Consider the following 27330-nt stretch of genomic DNA (forward strand, 5'->3'; position numbering starts at 1 on the left):
TTCTGTCCTAGGAAGAAATATTAACGGGCTGCGAGGCTATGTCAGACCGTGAAAGTGATGGCAATGACGATGAGGAGGATGTTGTTGAAAAGGTCAAAATTTTGCCCACAGAAGCCCTTACTGTTGTAGAAACTGTTGTAAGATTTATGGAGGAGCAAAATCTGGAAAATATCGAAATCATTCATCTGTGGCGAATGACAGACTTCATAAGAGAGAAAAAAAGAATGCGAGCCAGAAAGAGCAGAAAATAACTGCTTTTTTACTCAGTGAATCATAGACACTTTTTAGAGCCAAGGACTACTGTATATATCATTGTGGACTCTTGGTACATGTAATATATATAGTCTGTGCTAATAATTTTTTTAATTGATTCTTGTTGATTTGATTCTAACGGGAAACCTTTCTTTCGCGACATGTCTTACACATTTTTAGCTTAAACTGGTACGTGTGTGTGTGTGTGGGTATCTTAAGATACTTCAGCATGGCCCTCTTAACCCGTGGTCCATTAACATGCGGTCGTGACGGCTTGACTCCTGACATCCGTGTGTAAACGGGTCTGTACTGTATTTGGCACTGGTACAACTACTGCTGGAATACTATTTCTAGTTCTGGTGCCCGCAATTCAAGAAGAATGTTAATAAATTGGGGAGGGTTCAGAGAAGAGCCACAAGAATGATTAAAGAATTAGAAAACATGCCTTATAGGGATAGACTCAAGGAGCTCAATCTATTCAGATTAACAAAGAGAAGGTTATGGGGTGACTTGAGTACAGCCTAAGTACCTACAGGGGGTACAGATATGTAATAATGGTCTCTTCAGTCCAACAGAGACAGGTATAACATGATCCAGTGGCTGGAAGTTGAAGCTAGACCAATTCAGACAGGAAGTGTAAATTTTTGACAGTGATGGTAATTAACCATTGGAACAGTTTACCAAAGGTCATGGTAGACTCTCCATCACTGACCATTTTTAAATCACCAGTTTACCAAAGGTCATGGTGGACTCTCCATCACTGACCATTTTTAAATCACCACTGGATGTTTTTCTAAAGGATATGCTCTAGGAGTTTGCAGTTGGAGGGGAGATGTTGTATAGCTTGTGTTCTACCAGATGGCTACAATCATCCGTTTGACCTTGGAATCTATAATACATGAACATTAACTTTTTTTTTTCTTTTAACAGGAATTCAGCAGCAATGGGTCATGGCTGTTTCTGCTATGCACTGATATGTTCTGTTCCAGTCACAGTCTACATAATTTTGGTAACAGGTCTACGGTACCACTTGTTCATATGGAGTGTGTTCTCACCTAAACTTCTTTATGAGGGAATGCGTGTGTTCATCACAGCTGCTGTTTGCATGTTCTTTACAGCCATGGATCAGAACCGGTCTCAGAAAATCCATGACTGAAAGTGAATGTATCGTTCCAAAGTCTGTCATTACAGTACTAGCTGGTTAGACTGGAGTCATATAATGAAAATAATGGTTTTAAATTATCCTGTGAAATGTAATTATCTTTTGTTTGTTGGAAAACATATGTTATACAAGGCTTGTTTTATTTAAATAGGTTTATGTTTCAAAATGTTTAATTTGAATAAACCCACCTTTTCATCATTAGTTACAGCTCCCTTATTCTCTATCAGTTATTTCAGAACTCAGATCTTTACCATCTTCACCAGTGCAGCCATTACCATCTGATTTAGTGAGGCTTCAAATATTAAGAACTTCCTTAGTAATGAAATCTTATTAGTGTTTTGTCATTGTTAGTCATGGACTTGCAACTCATTGCCTTCAATGTTAAAGGCCTGATCCAGCCCCCATTCTGGTCAATGGGAGATGTATCAGGCCTTAAATGGGGACGCGTTTGACTGTCCTCATTCAACTAAGTGAAAACTGTGCTCATTAAGTTTAGATTTCTTCAGTTATTCTAAAATTGCTGTGTTAGAGAGCTTATTCCTTCACTCTCCCACTTCCCTGGTCCTTCTCGCATGAACAGAGAGCAACAGTACTCGAAGTCCGAAGGTGCAAACAATTCGATGTTTATTGGGGTGAACTTCCAGCAAGCTTAAATACAAGTTCCTTTTTCCTTATTTTCGAATCCCAACTTACTTCCTGTTTGCCCCTAATTTATATAGTAATATTCTTAGCTATACCTTAACCAATCATTCTACTGAAATTTAACTAACCAATCCTAACATACTGTAACATGATTAGCTAACCAATTATATCCCACCACAATAATTAGATTACACCCAGCAAAATTAATTATACAGCAGACAGAAACAATCACAGAACCAGACAGAGATTATACAGACAAACAATAGCAAAGTGGGAACTATAATGACAAAACAATACAGAAGTGAGGATTTCACATCCCAGCTATTGATAAGTGAGTTCTTGCCAGACAGGATGCTATCAAACTAAGTTTCCTTTTACATTTTCTAGGCGCCTCCCTTTCTCTGGAGGTGATAGGAATACAATCCTGTCCTGATAATGCCTGACAGCCCAATAACACCTTATTTCAATGTGACTAGTTTGGAATGTGAGGATGTGACTGTTCGCTTCCTAGCTTATGGCTGCTTCTGCTGCTTAGCCAAAGGCCTTAGCCTAAGAACAGGGCCTCAGACTGTCACAGTAAGAGAAGGACCTTACACTGGCAGACAGTGATTTTGATTCTTTCTTTTATACCTCTAACTAGCCAAGTGATAAGAATACACCTAAATTCTTAAAGTACAGGCCTTTACAGACAGGCCTGAATATCTATATCCTAACATGCTGGTTTTGGGAACAGTCTTTATATAGCTACTTTTAGCTAGACAATAAAATATTAAAGGGAATTCATTAAAACCACAGTCCCAAAAGCCATTATAAACTGGAATAACATTCTTTTGAAGTAACCTTGTGGATTTTAGTCATAAGATTAAGGTGGGTCTGTAAATTGAAAAATATTTTTCTATTGTGTGGAGCAAATAATAGTCAAATCTTACTTGTTTATGTATATTTGAGGTTGTTAATGGGAAGGTGTCAGGATTCCTTCCCCACTCTGAACTCTAGGGCACAGATGTGGGGACCCGCATGAAAGACCCCCTAAACTTATTCTTACCAGCTTAGGTTAAAAACTTCCCCAAGGTACAAACTTTGCCTTGTCCTTGAACAGTATACTGCCGCCACCACCAAGCGTTTTAAACAAAGAACAGGGAAAGAGACCACTTGGAGACATCTTCCCCCAAAATATCCCCCCACCCAAACCCTACACACCCCCTTTCCTGGGGAGGCTTGAGAATAATTTCATAACCAACTGGTTACAAAATGATCAAAGATGCAAACCCCTGGGTCTTGGAACAATGGAAAAATCAGTCTGGTTCTTAAAAGAAGGATTTTATTTAAAAAAAAAAGCTCAGGATGGAAAATACTTTACAGGGTATTCAGATTCAAACACAGAGGATCCCCCCTGGGCAAAACCTTAAAGTTACAGAAAACAGGAATAAACCTCCCTCTTAACACAGGGAAAATTCGCATAAAAGATAAACTAATCTGCCTTGCCTGGCTTACCTATACTGGTTGCAATATTGGAGACTTGGATTAGGATGGGTTGGAGAAGATCATAGAATATCAGGGTTGGAAGGGACCGCAGGAGGTCATCTAGTCCAACCCACTGCTCAAACCAGGACTAATCCCCAACTAAATCATCCCAGCCAGGGCTTTGTCAAGCCTGACCTTAAAAACTTCTAAGGAAGGAGATTCCACCACCTCTCTAGGTAACACATTCAGTGCTTCACCACCCTCCCAGTGAAAATGTTTTTCCTAATATCCAACCTAAACCTCCCCCGCTGCAACTTGAGACCATTACTCCTCATTCTGTCATCTGGTACCACTGAGAACAGTCTAGATCTATCCTCTTTAGAACCCCCTTTCAGGTAGTTGAAATCAGCTATCAAATCCCCCCTCATTCTTCTCTTCTGTAGACTAAACATCCCCAGTTCCCTCAGCCTCTCCTCATAACTGATGTGTTCCAGTCCCCTAATCATTTTTGTTGCCTTCCGCTGGACGTTTTCCAATTTTTCCATATCCTTCTTGTAGTGTGGGGCCCAAAACTGGACACAGTACTCCAGATGAGGCCTCACCAATGTCGAATAGAGGGGAATGATCACGTCCCTCGATCTGCTGGCAATGCCCCTACTTATACATCCCAAAATGCCATTGGCCTTCTTGGCAACAACAGCACACTGTTGACTCAGTGTGGATGATTTCTGTCTGGCCTCTCTGTCCCAAGAGAGATCAACCGCGATCAAACAAAGAGCACAAACAAAACCCTTCCTCCCCTCCCCCCACAAGATTTGAAAGTATCTTGTCCCCTTATTGGTCCTTTGGGTCAGGTGCCAGCCAGGTTAGCTGAGCTTCTTAACCCTTTACAGGTAACAGGATGTTGCCTCTGGCCAGGAGGGATTTTATAGCACTGTATACAGAAAGGTGGTTACCGTTCCCTTTATATTTATGACAGAAGGTTACTAGGTAAAGGCAATATGTAATGCTAAGCCTACATAGGTAGATATTTTGAGAGTTGAAACCTGACAAATCACTGATATTAAATATTTTCAGTTCTATTAAAACATATGTAATTCTATAAACATGAATTCATTGAAATTGCAGATTTGTGTAAATATGTATGCCAGTGCCTAACAGGCTTTTATAAAATGAGAAATATGTGTTTTACATGCTGTAAATGTATGGTATTAACTTTGCAGTCACCATAATGTGTAATGACAGTTTCCTTCCTTTCGGATTGTCATTGCAAGATAATACAGGATTTCTTGGTGAAACTTACAAGATCTTATATTCTTTAACTGATATTTGTGTTTCCCCTGTACATATTTCACCTTTTCATCAAAACAGTGGATGGGTTACATACAGTAATTCAGTGTCAGTTTTTCTAGCAGTTTTCTTAATGTCTGCATTTTTTCCAATAAATGCAGTATTCTCTCCCATAGAGGAATGCCATGATTAAGAGTGTGAGACTTCTGTATTCCTTTCTCCTGAGCTTCACACAATGAATAAGAAGCATTAAGGGCTGACAAAGTAATGAATCTTTTACAGATTCTGAATGCTCAGTTCTAGAATGTGTTGTTGCTTATTACTAAGCGTGTATAGTTAGATTTTAACCTGTTTGATTTTCACACATTATGAAAGCATTAGAGCTTTGAGCATTGAAAGGGCTAATACAGGGACGGGCAAACTTTTTGGCCTGAGGGCCACATCAGGTTTCCAAAATTGTATGGAGGGCCTGTTAGGGGAGGCTGTGCCTCCCCAAACAGCCAGGCGTGGCCCAGTCCCCGACCCCTATCCAACCCCCCCTGCTTCTTGGCCCCTGATGGCCCCCCCCGGACTCCTGCCCCATCCACCATCCCCTGCTCCCTGACTGCCCCCTACTGCCCCATCCAACCCCTCCTCTCCTTTCTGACTGCCCCCACCCCGGGACCCCAGCCCCCATTCAACCACCCTGTTCCCCACCCTCTGACCGCCCTGACCACACCCCTGACCATCCCTTCCACTCTATCCACCCCCCCACCCGCCCCCTACCCCTTACTGCGCTGCCTGGAGCACCGGTGGCTGGCAGCGCTACAGCCGTGGCACCCCACTGGAGCCAGCCACCCACCGCGCAGCATAGAGCACCGGGTCAGGCCGGGCTCTGCTGCGCAGAAGCTCGCCGCCCAGAGCATTGCGTCGCTGGCGCAGTGAGCTGAGGTGCAGGGGAGGGGGGAACAGTGGGGGAGGACCTAGGGGTGAGCCTCCCGGGCCAGGAGCTCAGGGGCCAGGCAGGAGGGTCCTGCTGGCTGGATGTGGCCCATGGGCCATAGTTTGCCCACCTCTGGGCTAATAGATTCAGTTTCAAGCACTAAGGTGTCAGATTCCCTACTTATGCTCTGGATGCACTTGTCTGATAGCCTGAAACCTCAGAACGTGCCCCCAGGGAATGTGGCACAGTAAATGCACATCTTGTCATTTTCCAAGCTACTATCAAGAAAACAAATCAATGTTAACTATACTAGATTTAAATATTCTTTCCATATTTTTTAACTCTCACTCTAGCCTGTGTAGTAACATAGGCACAATCAGTATTGCAGTTTTAGAGGTATAGTGATGGGTTTAACAGATGATGTACCCTCTTGGACTGCATCAGTTTGAAAATAAATGCTTTTGAGACCTCTAATTCACTCCTGAGGCTGATGGCCAATTTGTTAGGGTTGCTTATAACCTTCATCTCAACTTTGACACCCTGAGTTTCAGAAAGAGGCCACATCTATTCTGGTACATGGCATCTCTGTTACCAGAAGGAGCCAACAACCCATTTTAATCACTATAATGCGAATTCTGTGAATGGGCAATCTCAAAATGTTGGCATTCAGTAACTGGTGTTCAGCTGGAGCAAACTGTATAAGAGACTGATGGTTCTTGAACGTCATTAATTGTGACCTGTGTTAGAGTATTTAGAAAATGAAATTTTGCCCTTTCTTAAATAAAAACGCTTTAACTATGAAGTGATGAATATTGGAAATATTTTGTATTTGTTAAAATGTGTCTCTCACACAGCACAATGAGAATTCTCTTTATACTCGGGTCGAATATTTTTCTGGTTATTTGTTGCTTGGCAACAGCATAGGGATTATTGCCAACTTCTATACTTGGTAAATTCCTGAGCAACACTTCCTAATTTTAGTATAGAATGTAATTACAGGGGCCTAGAGCATCTCTCCCTCTACCCATCAGGCTAACACATAAAGCTATGGAAAGAGAACTAGAGGGGAAGCCGCCTCTGGGGTCTAGCAAATCAATTTAAAATCCTCCACTACAGGAATTATTGGTTGAAATTGTATGGATTGTTCTGCAGGAGGTCAGACTGAATAATCACAGTAGTCCCTTCTGGCCTGAAGATACTAATCTAAGCAATTTATCGTCATATGTTGGGAACTCTTCCTTTGGCCTCCTGGGAAGTGAGATGAAAGAGGACACAGCTGTAATATGGCATGCTCAGTTTGGAAGGATCTGATAGTCAACAGCAGTTTGCAAATACAAAGTTTGATTGGACCAGCCCTAACTCCCACAGTTGCATTACTTCTGCACAAAATGGGAGTGTGCAGATCAAACTGGGGGGAAACAGATGGACAACTACTCTACATGTTGCAGTAGGGTGTTTAGGCTTGTCAGGCCTTAGCTGTGAGAGGAGGCATTTTGATCACCCATCCACAGGCACTAACTCTTCCCTTTTGGCTATATGGCAAGAAAACGTGGTGGCTTCGGTTTCTGAGCTGTGGGTCTCACTCAGGGTTTTAAAGTGAAATATTGCAGCTGCGGCGCTTGGCATTGAGTTCCATCAGCATGGACCTGGTGTGGTGAAACGGGGAGTGAGGCCCAAAGCTTGAGCCTGCTGAAGTTTAAACAAGGGGAAGAGGTGCTGCCAATGAATTCAGAAAATATCAAACCATAGATAAATGGTGGTCTTCTTTTCCCTGAGTTCCGGTATTATGGCTTCTAGCTGGTAAGGAAAAAATTGGTCTCCAGAAGTAGGTTCATTCTATAGGACAGCTGAATGAGCAGAGTCAGAATGTGGACTGCTTTATGTATCCAATGTATGCTATTCCTATCTCAAAACTACTTCATAATAAACCTTTTCCAGCTTCACCACTTTTTGCTGCACTTGACCTTGGAAGGTTTCAGAGTAACAGCCGTGTTAGTCTGTATTCGCAAAAAGAAAAGGAGTACTTGTGGCACCTTAGAGACTAACCAATTTATTTGAGCATGAGCTTTCATGAGCTACAGCTCACTTCATCAGATGCATACCGTGGAAACTGCAGCAGACTTTATATATACACAGAGAATATGAAACAATACCTCCTCCCACCCCACTGTCCTGCTGGTAATAGCTTATCTAAAGTGATCATCAGGTGGGCCATTTCCAGCACAAATCCAGGTTTTCTCACCCTCCACCCCCCCTTGCAACAAAGCCCGTTGCCAATTGTGCCCACATATCTATTCAGGGGACACTATCACAGGGCCTAATAACATCAGCCACACTATCAGAGGCTCGTTCACCTGCACATCCACCAATGTGATATATGCCATCATGTGCCAGCAATCCCCTCTGCCATGTACATTGGTCAAACTGGACAGTCTCTACGTAAAAGAATAAATGGACACAAATCAGATGTCAAGAATTATAACATTCATAAACCAGTCGGAGAACACTTCAATCTCTCTGGTCACGCAATCACAGACATGAAGGTCGCTATCTTAAAACAAAAAAACTTCAAATCCAGACTCCAGCGAGAAACTGCTGAATTGGAATTCATTTGCAAATTGGATACTATTAATTTAGGCTTAAATAGAGACTGGGAGTGGCTAAGTCATTATGCAAGGTAGCCTGTTTCCTCTTGTTTTTTCCTACCCCCCCTCCCCCAGATGTTCTGGTTTAACTTGGATTTAAACTTGGAGAGTGGTCAGTTTAGATGAGCTATTACCAGCAGGGGAGTGAGTTTGTGTGTGTATGGGGGTGGGGGGATGTGAGAGAACCTGGATTTGTGCAGGAAATAGCCCGACTTGATTATGTAAAGAGTTGTCACTTTGGATGGGCTAGCACCAGCAGGAGAGTGAATTTGTGTGGGGGGGGTGGAGGGTGAGAAAACCTGGATTTGTGCTGGAAATGGCCCACCTGATGATCACTTTAGATAAGCTATTACCAGCAGGACAGTGGGGTGGGAGGAGGTATTGTTTCATATTCTCTGTGTATATATAAAGTCTGCTGCAGTTTCCACGGTATGCATCTGATGAAGTGAGCTGTAGCTCATGAAAGCTCATGCTCAAATAAATTGGTTAGTCTCTAAGGTGCCACAAGTACTCCTTTTCTTTTTGACCTTGGAAGGGTCTGAACAAGAATAATAGAAGCACTTCAACAAGAGACTGAGGTTCTTTTTAAGGAAAAGCAGCTTGAAAAACGACATTTGATACTTTTGAATTGGCACCTTGAAGTTCATGAGATTTGTTGCTGTTCAAATGCACAGTATTCACAGAGGTTTGGAGAGCAACTGTCGGGATATCAGTGGAGCAGCCTGGAATCCTTTTCTCGTCGTTTTACAGAGATTTGCCTTTGTAGAGTGGAAAATAGCATAGCTGCTTTTTCAGATATACTGAGGCAAATGTATTGGAATGATGATTGTGCAGACTTAGTTGTACCAACTTCAGGAAATCTATTAGTGTTCTGACCACAAGACTCTTTTTTTTTCTTGCCAGTACTATAAGCAAATAGCCGTTTTTTGTCCAGCTTTTCTCGGTTCCTATTGAAGATGTGGCACATTAGGTCAATACTCCTTTTTAGTTCAACAGTTCTTGATACGTGCTAGATCAATTTTAAAAACAGTGTTGTGCAATGTCCTCTCCTTCATTTAACCTGCTTGTTTACTCTAAGGCAAATCAGGCTGTCAGTGTTGAAAACCAAATTCCCCCTTTATTTCAGTGGGGAGTTCTACTTAACATATGGCATCTGGCTCATTGATTGACGTTGAAACTGCATGAGATATTGAAACAGAAGTCCTAATCTTTACCCATCTTCAGTGATAGCATGTAATCACTAAGTGACAGTTTTGTAAAATGGGATGTGACCCTAATAACCCCTCAGTGCCACCTGGCAAGGGGGTTACGAGAATATCTTGATCCTGGTATGTACATTCTGGTTACCAAAGAATGTCATGTGAGGTCTTAAATGAAAGCCACGGTCATACCTGTCATTAATATTCTTGTGAAATGTATGTTCAGCTGCTGTGTAAGGAGTTATGCCACTGAAAACGTGTTCCTAAAGTCTGTATCAGGTGGAGTTGAAACAATGAAAGCCATATATAGAGAGCCAACTGGGGGATGTGAAGTTCCTCTGGAACTGGGTTTTAGATCGCAATTGGCGATTAGGCAATTGGGTCTAAAACCTGTGACCACTGCCCCCTGTACTTTGGGGTTGGGGCCTGTTTCTCTGGTCAGGGTGAAGGACCTATGTTGATGGTCCACCCTCAAAGAAAAGGTTCCACTAACAGGATGTTTCCTCAGTGGTTTGGGAGGACTTGAGACTTTTGCCCTCCCCCATTGAGGAGCTGGCCACCAGGTGCCCTCTTCAGAGGCTTTGTTGTCACAGGTCCCCCTGGCTTACAGATGATGCGTGACCTCTGGAGCAAGAGGAAGATGGCTAGAGGGGTGGGGGCTGGAAATCTCATGCTGAGGCTGATTGGTTGAGGCATAGAAAGTTATTGCAATTGGCATTGTGGTTATGCAGGAGGCACCAAAAAAAAAAAGTCTTTTCCCTTCATAATATGCACTAAATCTTGGACAGAAGATGTTTTAGGTTATAGTGAGTCTGGTCAATCTGGATTTTCTCCCCTCAGTAGCTGGACAGAGTCCTCACCATCCCAAGGAAATGTCATATTTTACAGATAAGGTCAAGCTGATTAAGGGTGAGTTGTCTGCTTCTGTTGTGGCAGAACAAGGTCTTGAGGGGAAAAAGGCCTTAACTAGTCTGCTACAGTTTCAGCCAGCAATGCTTCCTGAGGTACTGCAGATGTGAGAACTTCATCCCACAACCAATGCTTTGGATCTACATCCTCTCCTAGCTGGTGAAAGCAAGTGGGGAAGTGATGGGTCCTTAGCTGGTGCAGAGTGTCATCAAGCAGTGCATTCTTGAGCACAGACTGCACTCAATCTTCGTTATCCGTAGGCAGCCTGCCCTTCGTTAGACGGAATGGGTGTGATTGTAGAGAAAGTTGTAACAAGACAACTCCCTGTTTCTAGGTGCTTCTGAAGTCCTTGACCCTTGTCAATGTGAATAAAAGTCCTAGCATCAGTAGAGAGTCTCAGTTGGCCCATGTCCTCCCGGCAGATCCAGTATTTATCTTAGTATAAGATCTGTTGGGTCCCTTTAATATTGTTGATCACAAAGTTTTGTTGACTCACCTGCTGACCTTGACTGCTTTTGGTTGGCTTTGTTCTTTCGTTTGAGAGAACACTGGGTAGCTGTGTGGAATAGCTTCTCTTCCTGAAAAGCTGTTTGGTGTAGGACATAACAGGGTGTTATTTCGTTACTCTCCTGTTCAGCATGCACATGGGGCCCGGAGAAGAGTTCGTAAGGAGGTATTGGTTGTGGTGTGTTTCAGAGTGCTGATGACACCCAAATGTGCACTTCTCATCCACTCATCCAGTTTGAAGAAGGATGCAGCTCAGCAGCTCAGACAATCTCAAATTGAGATTGGGGCATGGATGCGAGTGTGCTGGCTATAGCTCAACCCAGACAAGGTGGAGGGGATGCTGGGGAAAACAGCCTCAGAAGATAGCCAAGATAATATCACTTGTTCTGAAGGAGTGTCTGCCATTGGTCACCAGAGTTTGCAACTTAGAGCAGGTCTACACTACAGCCGGGATTGACACACTGAGATCGATCTACTGGCGGTTGATTTAGCAGGTCTAGTAAAGACTGCAGATCACTCTCCAGTTGACCCCTGTACTCTACCCCAGAGAAGAGTAAGGCTCCCATCAACCCCCCTGCAGTGTACACCCTGTGGTAACTCGACCTAAGGTACGTTGACTCCAGCTATGTTATTCACGTAGCTGGAGTTGCGTAGCATAGGTTGACTTACAGAGGTAGTGTAGACATAGCCTTTGTAGTGCTTTTTGCACCCCAGCCGTGCTACTGGATGATCATATTACAGCTGTAACCCTGTCATCTTTTTTATCATCTGCACTTGGCCACGAGGTTGTGACCTTTCTGTTTAGATGCGACTTTGCCACTGTTGTTCACCCCTTTAGCGCCTCAAGGTTAAACTATCGCAATGTGGTCTACCTGGGGTGAACCGGACTGCCATTTTTGGAGACAAAAGTCGGTGCAGAAAGTGGTGCATCTCTTAGTGAGGAGAGTATCTCCCAGAGAACAAATGACGCCCGCGTGCCAGGGTCTGTGCTGGCTCCTTATTGGTCTCCAGGTGGAATTTAAAGGGATGTTTTCCCTAAAAAGCTCTAAACAGCATGGGACCGCTAACCTGAGACCACTTTCTCTGCCATACTGCAACAGCTGAGGTGAATGGGAGTGCTCAAACTGAACGCCCTTCTTAATTAAAAAAAAGGGAGGGGGCTGCTGGCAGGACATTCTCTATGAGGGCCTTGGGTCCCCTCTTTGATCTGAAGTAGGCATGCTGCAAAAGCTATTTATTTGGTAGGGTGTTTGGGGAAGGTTGAGGGTATGTTCCCAGATGTGGTAATGGGAGGGGAAGGCATTAGAATTACTGGTTTGGTAAATCTGATTTGTTACCCTTAGTTCAATGCTGCTTGTGAGCTCAGTTTACTCACAACTTGTTAATGTTGCTGGGCAAGGCTGGATTAAGGCATGGACACAATAGGCTCATGCCTAGGGCTCTGGCTTCTGGAAACATGAGATGACCTCAGAATCTCTGCCTGCTTTAAAAACAAACTTCCTACCTGGTATGCTTTTGAAGTAAAGCTTGAAAAAATGATTAAGTGTAACCAAATCTGTGGAGAACCTGGAACAGTAGACTGGAGATGTATGAACAGCTCCATGCACCTTGACGGGATGTTAAGTCCATGACCCACTGCTGTGGGGTCTTTGCCAACCCTGCCCAGCACAGGTCTCTGTAAGGCGGGAAAGGAAGAGCCCTGCACTCCTGTGCCCCCATCCAAGCAGACACACCCTGGCTGCTGAGGTACATAATAGGCCCATCTGTCTGCCAACCCTGCTGCTGCTCCTGATCAATGGAAGTCCCTACTGCCAATCCTGTTGGGGAGGACGGGGCCCATACAGCTGCCCTTGCCTCTTGGGAAGGAACGGGGGGACCCAGGATATTGCCACTTCATGTACCAATTGGTGCCCTGGTGCAAGGGTTGAAACCCTATAGGGCCTATGCTGCAGTGTGCCTGGGGACCCCAGATTGCTCTCATTGGGCTCTGCTCCTGGGTGGCCATTATGATGTTCGGGTGACTAGAGCTGTTGGTGTCGGTCGGTTCAAAGTTAAACCAATACCATGAATTGAATGAAGTAGCTGAATTCTGTTATAAATAAAACTTCTTGTGTAACTTCATACTGCTTGTAGAATTATTCTTGTTACTAAATGTCATCCGTGTGGTGTTGCAATCAGGCAGCCTTTATGCAGGGGTGGGAGGGGTTATTGTCCTCCTGTTATTCATGTCCTCATTAAATCAAATTCTGGACAAGAGTATTGAAGACTTCCCAGCAAGAGATTTGATTGTAAGCAGGATTCTTCTGCTTGTGCCTCTAATGAGGACATTCTGAAATGGGCTAGTTTATTTCCACCTTCTTTTGTAAGTATTAAAAAAAAATCCCTTCCACTGTTTCCCAATCCAGTTCCTACCAATGCCCATGAGACTGCAGCCACAGAAACCAAACCTTAAGTTTCCCATTGGCTCAGAACCTATCAAGTAGCAGACCACCAGTGCAAGCAAACATGAACATACCAGCAGGGAGACTGCAGTATAGTGCACTTTATAGGAACATAGTTGAGGTGATATGCGTCTTTCCTGACTATGAGCGATGGTAAATGGGTACAGAATTGTGTGGCTTGCAAAACACATGCAGCAGGTGAGTTAAGTGAGATAACAGGACTACACTGTAAAGGAAGCAATACTGTCCTCTATGCTGACAGGTTTCAGAGTAACAGCCGTGTTAGTTTGTATTTGCAAAAAGAAAAGGAGTACTTGTGGCACCTCTGGACTACAAGCCGTCAAGAACACTATCCCCGATAATGTCACGGCAAACCTGGTGGCTGAACTTTGTGACTTTGTCCTTACCCATAACTATTTTACATTTGGGGACAATGTATACCTTCAAATCAGCGGCACACTATGGGTACCCGCATGGCCCCACATTATGCCAACATTTTTATGGGTGACTTAGAACAACGCTTCCTCAGCTCTCGTCCCCTAACGCCCCTACTCTACTTGTGCTATATTGATGACATCTTCATCATCTGGACCCATGGAAATGAAGCCCTTGAGGAATTCCACCATGATTTCAACAATTTCCATCCCACCATGAACCTCAGCCTGGTCCAGTCCACACAAGAGATCCACTTCCTGGACACTACAGTGCTAATAAACGATGGTCATAAACACCACCCTATACCGGAAACCTACTGACCGCTATTCCTACCTACATGCCTCCAGCTTTCACCCTGACCACACCACACGATCCATTGTCTACAGCCAAGCTCTGCGATACAACCGCATTTGCTCCAACCCCTCAGACAGAGACAAACACCTACAAGATCTCTATCAAGCATTCTTACAACTACAATACCCACCTGCGGAAGTGAAGAAACAGACTGATAGAGCCAGAAGAGTTCTCAGAAGTCTCCTACTACAGGACAGGCCTAACAAAGAACATAACAGAACGCCACTAGCCGTCACCTTCAGCCCCCACTAAAACCCCTCCAACGCATTATTAAGGATCTACAACCTATCCTGAAGGATGACCCAACACTCTCACACATCTTGGGAGACAGGCCAGTCCTTGCCTACAGGCAGCCCCTCAACCTGGAGCAAATACTCACCAGCAACCACATACCACACAACGGAACCACTAACCCAGGAACCTATCCTTGCAACAAAGCTCGTTGCTAACTGTGCCCACATATTTATTCAGGGGACACCATCACAGGGCCTAATAATATCAGCCACACTATCAGAGGCTCGTTCACCTGCACATCCACCAATGTGATATATGCCATCATGTGCCAGCAATCCCCTCTGCCATGTACATTGGTCAAACTGGACAGTCTCTACGTAAAAGAATAAATGGACACAAATCAGATGTCAAGAATTATAACATTCATAAACCAGTCGGAGAACACTTCAATCTCTCTGGTCACGTGATTACAGACATGAAAGTTGCGATATTACAACAAAAAAAACTTCAAATCCAGACTTCAGCGAGAAGCTGTTGAATTGGAATTCATTTGCAATTTTGATACAATTAACTTAGGCTTGAATAGAGACTGGGAGTGGCTAAGTCATTATGCAAGGTAACCTATTTCCCCTTGTTTTTTCCTACCCCCCCCTCCCGACATTCTTGTTAAATCCTGGATTTGTGCTGGAAATGGCCCACCTTGATTATCATACACATTGTAAGGAGAGTGGTCACTTTAGATAAGCTATTACCAGCAGGAGAGTGGGGTGGGAGGAGGTATTTTTTCATGCTTTGTGTGTATATAAAAAGATCTTCTACACTTTCCACAGTATGCATCCGATGAAGTGAGCTGTAGCTCATGAAAGCTTATGCTCAAATAAATTGGTTAGTCTCTAAGGTGCCACAAGTACTCCTTTTCTTTTTGTCCTCTATGCTGCTATTCAGCTAGCAAGTAGAATGTTTCAAGGGATGTCCCTTTAAGAGGATGGAATGTTTAAACCAGAAGGTTCTATGCAGTCTGGTTTGGGCAGATGGAGAGCTGAGGAAAGTGCTGTGAGAAGCATAATGACCCTTCAGAAGGGTGTCGGGCGTTATACACATAAAGAACTGTGAGAGGAGCAAGAGAGAAAAGCAAATTATAGAAGGTGAAAGTGAGGTGAAGAACAGGGACAGAGCGAAACAAGAAAATAGCAGTAGGGAGGAAGTGGTTGCTGTTCAGGAAGGTTTTCATCTTGGTTCTCCTAGTGGGCAGGGCCAAGCGAAGAGAGCTCTTAAAAACCATTGCTGCATGTAGGCAAAAATTAAGTTTGAACAAAAATGGCAGCATTTTGTGATGCTCTAGTCTGAGAAATAAGTTACCTAGACTGGAAGCCCTCGTCAGATACAGGTAAACCAAAACCAGTGCCTACCAGGTTGATTTTCTTCAAGATAGGCTCAACGAGACAGACAACAAGCATTAGCTTTAAAGTGAACGCTGAGATCTGGCAGGCTTACTTGTGTAGACTGGTGTTTTCATTGGATTGATTTTTATTAACTTTTTTAGAAGTACCTATTCAAGGAGTATCCTACATATTAGTGCTACTTCCAGCAGACCATTTACTTTCCTAACAGACGGCCCAGCAATCGATTGTATCGGAGATGTGTACGTATGAAGCAAACTACAAAACCAATATTGTGTGGTGCACATTTTCAATGCCCTGCACATAAGGAAGGGATCATTGTTGGCTGACACAGGATGGAGAGAAGCTATTAAAGTGCTATGTTTGAGAGAGGAAATAACCTATTTTTCCTGGATTTTTCATTTTCTAGCTCTCACACTGAAACCACTGGCAGCGTCTGCAACCTTAACTTTGCCTTAATGTCTTTTGTTGTGTAGTTGTATTGGTATGGTCTCCAAGTACCATTGTGAGGTAGCCAAGAGGCACTTTACCCTTCTCTGCTTAACAGCATACAGCAATACTACATGATTGTTTAGGACAGGCACTAGAGAAATATACTGTGTCAGGCTGAAACCACAAGGGGAAGGCAGCAGAATAATCACAGTACCAAAGTTCGCAAAAAGAAAAGGAGGACTTGTGGCACCTTAGAGACTAACCAATTTATTTGAGCATAAGCTTTGGTGAGCTACAGCTCACTTCATCGGATGCATACTGTGGAAAGTGTAGAATAAATTGGTTAGTCTCTAAGGTGCCACAAGTCCTCCTTTTCTTTTTGCAAATACAGACTAACACGGCTGTTACTCTGCGTACCAGAGTTGGAATTCAGATAGGGAGCCAAGGTTAATCATAGAAATGTAGGGCTGGAAGGGACCTCAATAGATTGTCTATTCCATCCCCTGAGGCAGATCCAGGTAAACCTAGATTATATCTGACAGGAGTTTGTCTAACCTGTTCTTACAAACCTCTAGTGATGGGGATTCCACAATCTTGATTGGAAACCTATTCCAGAGTTTAACTACACTTAGATTTTTTCCTAATATTTAACATTAATCTCCTTTGCTGAAGATTAAGCTGATTACTTCTTGACCTACCTTCAGTGGTCATGAAGAACAATCAACCAAATTTTTATAACAGCCCTTAACATATTTGAAGACTTACCAGGTCCTCCTTCAGTCTTCCTTTTGACAACTAAACAGTTTTCTTAAGCTTTCCCTGAAAGGTCTGTTTTTTCAAACCTTTTATCATTTTTGTTGCTCTCCTCTGGACTCTCTCCAATTGTCCACATCTTTCCTAAAGTGTGGCGCCCAGAACTGAACATATGACTCCAATAAGGCATCACCAATGCTGAATAGAGGGGGATAATTACCTTCCCTTTTACATACTCCTGTTAATCCAGGAGGAGTTAATCCTTTTAATACACCCCAGAATATTAGTCTTTTTTGCAACTGCATCACGTTGTTGACTCAATTAGTTTGCTTGTGAGAATGTCATGTGGGACTGTGTCAAAAGCCTTACTAAAATCAAGATGCATCCACATCTACAGCTTTCCCCATCCACTAAGCCAGTAACCCTGTTAAAAGGAGGAAATTAACCTTTTTAGTGAAGACTGAAGCAAAATAGGCATTAAACACTTCAGCCTTCTTGATGTCATCATCAGCTATTAGCTCTCCTTCCCCGCTCAGTAGAGGACTTACTTTTCTTTGCCTTTTTCTTGCTCTTCTTACTACCTTTCACATCCCTTGCTAGGTGTAACTCATTTTGTGCCTTAGCCTGTCTGATTTTGTCCCTACGTGCTTGTGCTTTTCTTTTATACTCATCCTTGCCAATTTGTCCATGTTTCCACTTTTTGTAGGATTCTTCTTTGATTTTCAGGTTACTAAAGAGCTCCTGGTGGAGCCATATTGGCCTCTTCCTATCTTTCCTTTGCATGGGGATACTTTTGTTGATGTGCCTTTAATATGGTCTCTGAGAAACTGCCAGCTCTCAAACTTTTTCCCTTAGATTTTCTTCCCTTGGGACTATATCTACCAGTTCTGAGTTTGTTAGAGACTGCTTTTTTGAAGTCCATTGTCCTTATTCTGTAGCTCACTCCTTTTCTGTAACTGGCTTCAGAAAAGAATTAGGTAAGTTCATGGAAGATAGCCATTGATGGACCTATTAGCCAAGGTAGTCAGGGATGCAACTGCATGCTCTGCATGTCTGTGATCCCCCTTGAGTCATAATTTATATATTAACACTTCCAGTTTTTCCCCCCCATACTCCTTGCATTTGCGTATAGACATCTATGGTGAGCGGATTCCCCCAGTGATTTACTACTTGTTCCTATGACACTACTGTAGTTTTCCATTCCCTCACAACAGAAAGTCCTCTATTATCACCTTTTTTTTTATACCTACCTATTGGCTTTTGTCACCTGCCCCTTTGGAACCTAGTTTAAAGCCCTCTTCACTAGTTTGGTGAGTTTGTGTCCAAAGATACTCTCTGTTCTTGGTCACGCGGACCCCATCTCTTCCCTAGAGCAGCATCACATGGTCAAGGAAGCCAAAGCCCTCCCATAGACACCATCGAGAGAGGGTCCAGACTTGTCATCCACCTTCAGAAGCAGAGTGCCCTACCAATACCTTTCAGAGATATGGGATCAGGACAGATACAGGAAGAGCAATATCAACTGCTGAACTACCAGCATTTCTTCCTGAAGTACTTGAAAGCCTTCAATGTAAGTGCTAACCCATCTTAACGCTGGAGTGTTTGGAAGAACTGATGTGGTCACAGCACAAAATGGTATAGCTAGAGAACATGCATGGTGTAAACGAGTTATTTAAAGACTGCTAATCTAAAATTGTATTATCAAAACTGTAATGTGAAATCACTCAATTTCCAGTAAATGCGCTCATTTGTATGGAGTGCAACAAATGTAGATTATCTGAAACAAAGGCCCTGAGATCACATAGTGTTCCTATTTGTTTGATGCAAAGCATTATATAATTCATTTCTGTATGCGACTGAAAAATGCTCTTAAGTATAAAGGAAACTTGGCTTCTCCGTTAATGTTTTACAGGTTGCTGAATGTTTAAATAAAAATACTCTTCATTGGTAGTTAATTTATTCTTAACTACACCATTCAAATAAAATACAAATACCAAACATTTGTGTATTTTTGGAATGGAGTGTTTTAAAGCACTGCAAGTTGGCCTAATTCCACTCCCAGTGAGGTCAGTGGGACCGCAAAGACACTAAGCACTCTTCTTAACCCTATCCTTAAAGTCCTTTCTTGTCTGATACTGTGTTCTTAAAACTTCAAGCCCTTGCAGTAAAGGCTGCAGAAATTTATGGATGTATCTGATCATGTGAATGCCAGGCTCATTTATGTGAGCTTATAAATGTTGAATAATAATAGAATTAGAGCACAATTGTTCCACTTTGTATGTTCAACACTACTTAGAAAACAGGTTCCCTGTCCCAAGGATCACAAAAATCAAAGGCACCAGTCCTGCAAACCCTTAGGCACATGGAGAAACCCTGGTGAAGGATCTACATGTATGCATTCACAGGGTTGGGGCCAGTTAGGCAGACTGAATCCAGCTGCAGCATATTGGAAGGTCTAATCCTTGATGGGCGTCAGGCACACGAGAGAGAGAGAGCGTGCGCCTTTGCAAAGGCAAGTGAGTTCCCAAGAGGAATAAGAACAGTATTGTAAACATAAGGGGCAGTATGGGTGTCAAGGTTCCTCCCCCACTCTGAATGCTAGGGTACAGATGTGGAGACCTGCCTGAAAACCTCCTAAGCTTACTTTTACCAGCTTAGGTTAAAACTTCCCCAAGGTACAAATTAATTCTATCTTTTGTCCTTGGAATATCCACTGCCACCACCAAACTCTAACTGGGTTTACTGGGAAACGTAGTTTGGACACATCTTTCCCCCCAGAATCCTCCCAACCCTTGCACCCCACTTCCTGGGAAAGGTTTGGTAAAAATCCTCACCAATTTGCATAGGTGACCACAGACCCAAACCCTTGGATCTGAGAACAATGAAAAAGCATTCAGTTTTCTTACAAGAAGACTTCTAATAGAAATAGAAGTAAAGGAATCACCTCTGTAAAATCAGGATGGTAGATACCTTACAGGGTAATTAGATTCAAAACATAGAGAATCCCTCTAGGCAAAACCTTAAGTTACAAAAAAGACACACAGACAGAAATAGTCATTCTATTCAGCACAGTTCTTTTCTCAGCCATTTAAAGAAATCATAATCTAACACATACCTAGCTAGATTACTTACTAAAAGGTCTAAGACTCCATTCCTGTTCTATCCCCAGCAAAAGCAGCATACCGACAGACACAGAGCCTTTGTTTTTTTCCCTCCTCCCAGCTTTTGAAAATATCTTGTCTCCTCATTGGTCATTTTGGTCAGGTGCCAGCGAGGTCACCTTTAGCTTCTTAACCCTTTACAGGTGAGAGGATTTTTCCTCTGGCCAGGAGGGATTTTAAAGGGGTTTACCCTTCCCTTTATATTTATGACACGCCCCCCAAATCTCAGCTAGGGTGAAACACTGGGATTTCTTCCTGGAGCTCAAGGAAAAACAGAGTTAATAAGATACATGCATCTATAAGTATACTACCAAGTACATAAAGACTAACAATATTTTCCACATCTCAATGACGATTTTAACCAGTTGATTCTGGGAAACTTTCACGGGAGAGTGCATCAGTCACTTTGTTAGAAGCTCCCGAGATGTGTTAGATGTCGAAATTAAAATCTTGGAGAGCTAAACTCCACCGAAGAAGTTTTTTGTTATTTTCTTTGACGGTGTGAAGCCACTTCAGTGCAGCATGGTCAGTTTGCAGGTGGAAACGCCATCCCCAAACATATGGGCGTAGCTTTTCCAGAGCGTAGACAATGGCGTAACATTCTTTTTCACTAACTGACCAGTTGCTTTCCCTCTCAGACAGGTTTTTTTGCTGAGAAACACTACAGGGTGGAATTCTTGATCAGGTCCTTTCTGCATTAAAACTGCTCCCACACCACGCTCGGACGCATCTGTGGTTACTAGGAACGGTTTGTCAAAGTCTGGGGCCCTTAGTACAGGGTCAGACATGAGTGTTGCTTTAAGCTTGTTAAAGGCCTTCTGACACTTTTCGGTCCACTGAATGGCATTTGGCTGTTTCTTTTTGGTTAGGTCTGTCAGTGGGGCGGCGATTTGGCTGTATTGCGGTACAAATAGTCTGTAATAACTGGCCAAGCCTAAGAAGGATTGAACCTGTTTCTTTGACTTTGGGACAGGCCACTTTTGGATAGCATCCACTTTGGCCTGTAGGGGGCTGATAGTTCCTTGACCCACCTGGTGTCCAAGGTAAGTCACTCTGTTTAGGCCTATTTGACACTTCTTAGCCTTAACAGTTAGTCCTGCCTCCCTTATGCGCTCAAGGACTTTTTGTAGATGTTCCAGGTGGTCTGCCCAGGAATCCGAAAATATGGCCACATCGTCAAGGTAGAAGACTGCATATTCTCCTAATCCCGCTAGGGGACCATCTACAAGTCTTTGGAAGGTGGTGGGTGCATTTTGCAGTCCGAAAGGGAGTACATTAAATTCATACAGCCTGAGATGTGTGGTGAAGGCTGACCTTTCCTTGGCAGATTCATCTAGCGGTACCTGCCAGTACCCCTTGGTTAAGTCCAAGGTAGAGATGAACTGGGCCCGTCCCAGTTTCTCTAATAGTTCATCTGTGCGTGGCATTGGATAGTTGTCTGGGCGAGTTACAACATTTAGATTATGGTAGTCCACGCAAAAACATATCTCCCCATCTGGTTTGGGAACTAGAACCACTGGAGATGCCCAAGCACTTCCAGAGGGGTGGATTACACCCATCTGTAACATATCCTGGATCTCCCGTTCTATAGCAGTTTTAGCTTGAGGAGACACCTGGTAAGGTTGGACTTTAATTGGGTGAGCATTACCTGTGTCAATGGAGTGGTATGCCCGTTCAGTCAGTCCTGGGGTGGCTGAGAACATTGGCACGTAGCTAGTGCACAGCTCCTGGATCTGCTGTCACTGCATACGCCCAAGGGTCATGGAGAGGTTCACCTCTTCCACACCACCAGCACTTTTCCCTTCGTAGTAGACACTTTCAGGCCACTCAGCGTCGTCTCCTCCCTGGGCTGTAAACTGACAAACCTTTAATTCTCTGGAATAAAAGGGCTTTAGAGAATTAATATGGTACACCTTAGGCTTTCGGTTGGAGGTGGGGAATGCTATGAGATAATTAACAGTTCCCAGGCGCTCCTGGACTGTGAATGGCCCTTCCCCTGATGCTTCCATTTTATGGGCCTGGAGCGCCTTTAAGACCATGACCTGGTCCCCTACTTTGAAGGAATGCTCTCTGGCATGTTTATCATACCAGGTTTTTTGCTCTTTTTGAGCATCCTGTAAGTTTTCTTTAGCAAGGGCTAAAGAGGTTCGGAGGGTGTTTTGTAGGTTGGTTACAAAGTCCAGAATGTTAGTTCCTGGAGAATGTGTAAATCCCTCCCATTGCTGCTTCACCAACTGTAATGGCCCCTTAACCTCATGGCCATATACAAGTTCAAATGGGGAAAACCCTATAGTGGGGTGTGGTACAGCTCTGTAGGCAAAGAGCAACTGCTGCTACACTAGGTCCCAATCATTGGAGTGCTCATTTACGAATTTACGTATCATGGCCCCCAAAGTACCATTAAACTTCTCCACCATGCCATTTGTTTGATGGTGGTAAGGAGTGGCAACCAAGTGATTTACCCCATGAGCTTCCCAAAGGTTTTCTATAGTTCCTGCCAGGAAATTAGTCCCTGCATCTGTGAGGATGTCGGAGGGCCAACCTACCTTGGCAAAAATGTCTGCTAGTGCCTGGCACACACTTTTAGCCCTGCTGTTGCTTAGAGCTACTGCTTCCGGCCATCGGGTGGCAAAATCCATGAAAGTAAGTATGTACTGCTTTCCTCTGGGTGTCTTTTTTGGAAAAGGACCCAGAATATCCACAGCTACTCGCTGAAATGGAACTTCAATGATGGGGAGGGGCTGGAGAGGGGCTCTGACCTGGTCTTGGGGTTTTCCTACTCTTTGGCATACTTCACAAGACCGGACATAGGTAGAAACATCCTTGCCCATTCCCTCCCAATGGAATGACCCCCACAAATGGTCTTTGGTCCTGTTCACCCCAGCATGGCCACTAGGGTGATCGTGGGCTAAGCTCGGCCCGGTATTTATTTGGAACTACTAACTGTCTCTGAGGATGCCAGTCTTCCTCGTGTCCACCAGAAAGTGTTTCCTTGTATAAAAGTCCTCTTTCCACAACAAACCTGGATCAATTAGAAGAGCTGAGAGGCAGTGGGTTGCTCCGTGCCACCGTCCAAGCTCCCTGGAGGCTTTCATCTGCTTCCTGTTCGGTCTGGAACTGTTCCCTTGATGCTGGAGACATCAGTTCCTCATTGGATTGTGGACCTATGCTTGGTCCCTCTGGAAGCGATGTAGGGGATGGGGCTGTTTCCGTTGACTGTGAACCACTTTCCGCTGGGACACTATGTTGGGGTTCAGGCTCTGGCTGAGCCTCTTGTATAGGGTTATGGGCTGCTGCTGGTTCAGGTTCAGTGGGGCCCTCTGGTGTTGAGGTTGCAAGTACTGGATTCAGTGCTGGCAATGGGTCTGGTGTTGGTTGTTCCGCTGGTTCCGGTTCTGGGACTGGTTCCATCTGGGTCTCTGGGACTGGATCCACTGCTGCTGTTGCAGACATTGGCCTGGGGTCCGGGTCCATCACCTCTAACCAGGTCCTGATAGAAGTTTCCGGAACAGAGCTAGGCCTCACAGCTTGTTTAGCCTGGCTACGGGTGACTATTCCCACCCTCTTGGCCTGCTTCACATGATTGGCCAAGTCTTCTCCCAACAGCATGGGGATGGGATAATCATCATAGACTGCAAAAGTCCATGTTCCTGACCAGCCCTGGTACTGGACAGGCAACTTGGCTGTAGGAAAATCGAAAGAGTTGGACTTGAAGGGTTGAATCGTCACTGGGATCTCTGGGGTCCACTAAGGAAGCATGGATAGCTGACACTTGTGCTCTGGTGTCCCTCCATGCGGTGACCTTTTTCCCGCCCACACTCAGTTTCCCTCTGCTCCAAGGGTATCTGGGAGGTATCTGGGCCTGCAGACCTCTGGTGTGATTCCGGTGCAATGAACTGTAATCTGCTGGGGTTCTTGGGGCAGTTGGCCTTTACATGCCCAGCTCGTTACATTTAAAACATCATCCAGCTGACAGGTCACTGGGGCAAGGTGGGTTGCTGGAGAACGGGGTGGTGGGACAATAAGGTGTCTGGAGGATTCTTTGGGAGGTAGGTGGGGCCTTGGGCGGCCCCCGGTAATAGGGTGTGGTCTGGGGTTGTCCCTTCTGGTCTCTGCTCCAACTGCGACCAGTTTTCTTCTTCTCTGCCACCTCCACCTATCTGGCTCCAATCTCTCCTGCCTCGATTACAGTTTTGGGCTTCCCATCTAGGATGTATCTTTCTATTTCCTCAGGAACCCCCTCTAAGAATTGTTCCATTTGCATTAGGAAGGGCAAATTTACTGGAGATTCAACACTTGCTCCTGATATCCAGGCATCCCAATGTGGTAGGCCTGTCAGGTAAATGACACGTCTGGTTTCCACCTTAGGGCTCTGAACCTCCGACGAGACTGCTCGGGTGTTATCACCATTCTGACTCTCGCCTTGGATTTAAACAGTTCATACTTGTTCATGTGTTCTTTAGGCATTTCAGCTGCTACCTCAGCTAAGGGTCCACTGAGCTGCGGCCTCAGCTCTACCATGTATTGGTCTGTAGAGATGCTGTACCCAAGGCAGGCCCTTTCGAAGTTTTCTAAGAAGGCCTCAGTATCATTGCCTGCCTTATAGGCAGGCAACTTTCTGGGATGGGGAGTGGTACCTGGAGAAGGATTGCTAGAGTTGGTTGGTATATTCTGCTGAGCCCTTGCCTTCTCCATCTCCAGTGCATGCTTCCTCTCTTTTTCCCCCTCTCCTTCTTCAGCCGCATGAGTTCTATCTGTCTTTCATGTTTCCTTTGTTTTTCCTCAGCCTGAAATCTGGCTAATTCCAGCTTTTGTCGAGCTGTGGATTTTGTCATCCTAACCTCTGTTTTTAACTAACTTTACACCTGAGGTTTAGAAATAAACCAAACTTGGCTGTAAAATTTTGCTGTGCTGGAATAGGATACCTATTCTCTGATAGTGATTGTCAGCCTACAGAAAAAGACAATTCCCTTTGTCTCTGCTCTGGCCCCAAATCAAAGCAAAAAACCTCCAACTACTTGGAAACCTGCTTACCAGCAGCCTAAAGGAAAGAAAATTCCTTTTCAAACTGGTGCTCCTTGTAAAAAAAAAAAAATCAAAATCCTAAAAAAAAGCCCCTGCCACTTTTGTCTCCAGGCAAATGGGTAGAACACCCCTCCTATTTACTTTTAGGGGAAAAAAACTTCTGGTTTACCAAGACTGAATTTCCCTGCAAGAGTTAAGTACCCTGCCTCCAGGCAAAGAAAACCTGCAATTCACAAAGATAATCCCCTTTTGTCTCTTCTCTGGCCCCAAAGCAGAGAAAAAACAAGCTGCTTTCCAGCAGCTCCAAAGGAAAAAAAAAGTTTCTTTTTTAAAATCTGTATTTCTAGTTCAAAAAATCTCAAATTGTCTCAAAATTATTTCAGGTTAATCCCACCTCTGCCACCATGTCAAGGTTCCTCCCCCACTCTGAACTCTAGGGTACAGATGTGGGGACCTGCCTGAAAACCTCCTAAGCTTACTTTTACCAGCTTAGGTTAAAACTTCCCCAAGGTACAAATTAATTCTATCCTTTGTCCTTGGAATATCCACTGCCACCACCAAACTCTAACTGGGTTTACTGGGAAACGTAGTTTGGACACATCTTTCCCCGCAGAATCCTCCCAACCCTTGCACCCCACTTCCTGGGAAAGGTTTGGTAAAAATCCTCACCAATTTGCATAGGTGACCACAGACCCAAACCCTTGGATCTGAGAACAATGAAAAAGCATTCAGTTTTCTTACAAGAAGACTTCTAATAGAAATAGAAGTAAAGGAATCACCTCTGTAAAATCAGGATGGTAGATACCTTACAGGGTAATTAGATTCAAAACATAGAGAATCCCTCTAGGCAAAACCTTAAGTTACAAAAAAGACACACAGACAGAAATAGTCATTCTATTCAGCACAGTTCTTTTCTCAGCCATTTAAAGAAATCATAATCTAACACATACCTAGCTAGATTACTTACTAAAAGGTCTAAGACTCCATTCCTGTTCTATCCCCAGCAAAAGCAGCGTACCGACAGACACAGAGCCTTTTTTTTTTTCCCTCCTCCCAGCTTTTGAAAATATCTTGTCTCCTCATTGGTCATTTTGGTCAGGTGCCAGCGAGGTCACCTTTAGCTTCTTAACCCTTTACAGGTGAGAGGATTTTTCCTCTGGCCAGGAGGGATTTTAAAGGGGTTTACCCTTCCCTTTATATTTATGACAATGGGAAAGAGCAGCAGGAATCTGCATGGGATGGTTGGACACACTTTGGGTTTGAGTCATCCAGTCCGGGGACATTAACGTGATCAAGGAGAGCAAATCAAGGGTAGTTAATGCCTGAAGCAACAATCAAAGCCCATAGACACACTTCAGCCTGCTGCTTGCTTGCAGAAAGCAGTCATTGACTAATGACCAAATGAGTAGAAGGTTGAAGTCTGTTCACAAATAACTTGCAAATAGGTTTCCTGTGCTTGATTTGCCCAGTTCTGGTATGAGTAAGAGCGTGAAGATGACAGGGGAGAAAGAGACAAAGGGTGTGATTGGGAGGATGGCTTGGGTAGAGAAAAAGAAGCTGGAGGGTAGTGATTCAAGGAAGGAGGAGATCAATGTAAGAAATACTGATCAAAGTGGATTTTTTACAGTGTTGCCAATTCAGGCTTTCATGCTTCTGAGCAAACTGCCAATGGCTGCTCTTGTGACTCTGTGTTTACTTTCTGCTCTTTAGGGACCCCTCACTCTGTCTTATTATGTGCTTTTTCATGAACCGTCACCCTGAAGACCAACCCTGTTAGTATGGCGAGACCTGAGAATAGTTAATACTTCACATGGATCAGTGCCACAGCAGAGAGCAATTGAAGAGCTAAAATAATGTGAAGAACTCTGAATCCAGTGTGCATATGCATAGAAGTCACGCTACTTTTGTAAATGTTACAGAACAGTTTCCATAATCCCCTGGTTTCACACACACCAGATTATGAAACTTTCATCTTTTGGGCTGTAATTTTCCATGCTTGTTCTCTGTAAATTTTGAGCAAAATTCTTTCAGATGTTTGTGAATGAAGAGAAAACTTTTCTTTACATGTTTTTTCAGTGGATAATTCAAAAGACCTGAATATGA

General features: G+C 43.9%; 1 protein-coding gene across 2 annotated transcripts in view; it reads left to right on the forward strand.

Moving 5' to 3' along the window:
• The window catches only part of PIGG (phosphatidylinositol glycan anchor biosynthesis class G (EMM blood group)), a 178308-nt gene extending 151249 nt beyond the window's left edge, over positions 1-27059 (forward strand). The window contains exon 13 of one of the 2 annotated variants that reach the window (XM_075128893.1): positions 26938-27059. In XM_075128893.1, coding sequence (XP_074984994.1) covers positions 26938-27004 — 67 coding nt within the window. In that variant the 3' untranslated portion in view covers positions 27005-27059. Of the gene's footprint in view, positions 1-1182; positions 6535-26937 lie in introns of those variants that run through there. The other variant, XM_048851464.2, reaches the window with a different exon arrangement.
• Positions 27060-27330: the final 271 nt, after the last annotated feature.

This window comes from Caretta caretta, chromosome 5 (assembly GCF_965140235.1).
Source record: "Caretta caretta isolate rCarCar2 chromosome 5, rCarCar1.hap1, whole genome shotgun sequence".
In the NCBI taxonomy this organism is placed as follows: Eukaryota; Metazoa; Chordata; order Testudines; family Cheloniidae; genus Caretta; species Caretta caretta.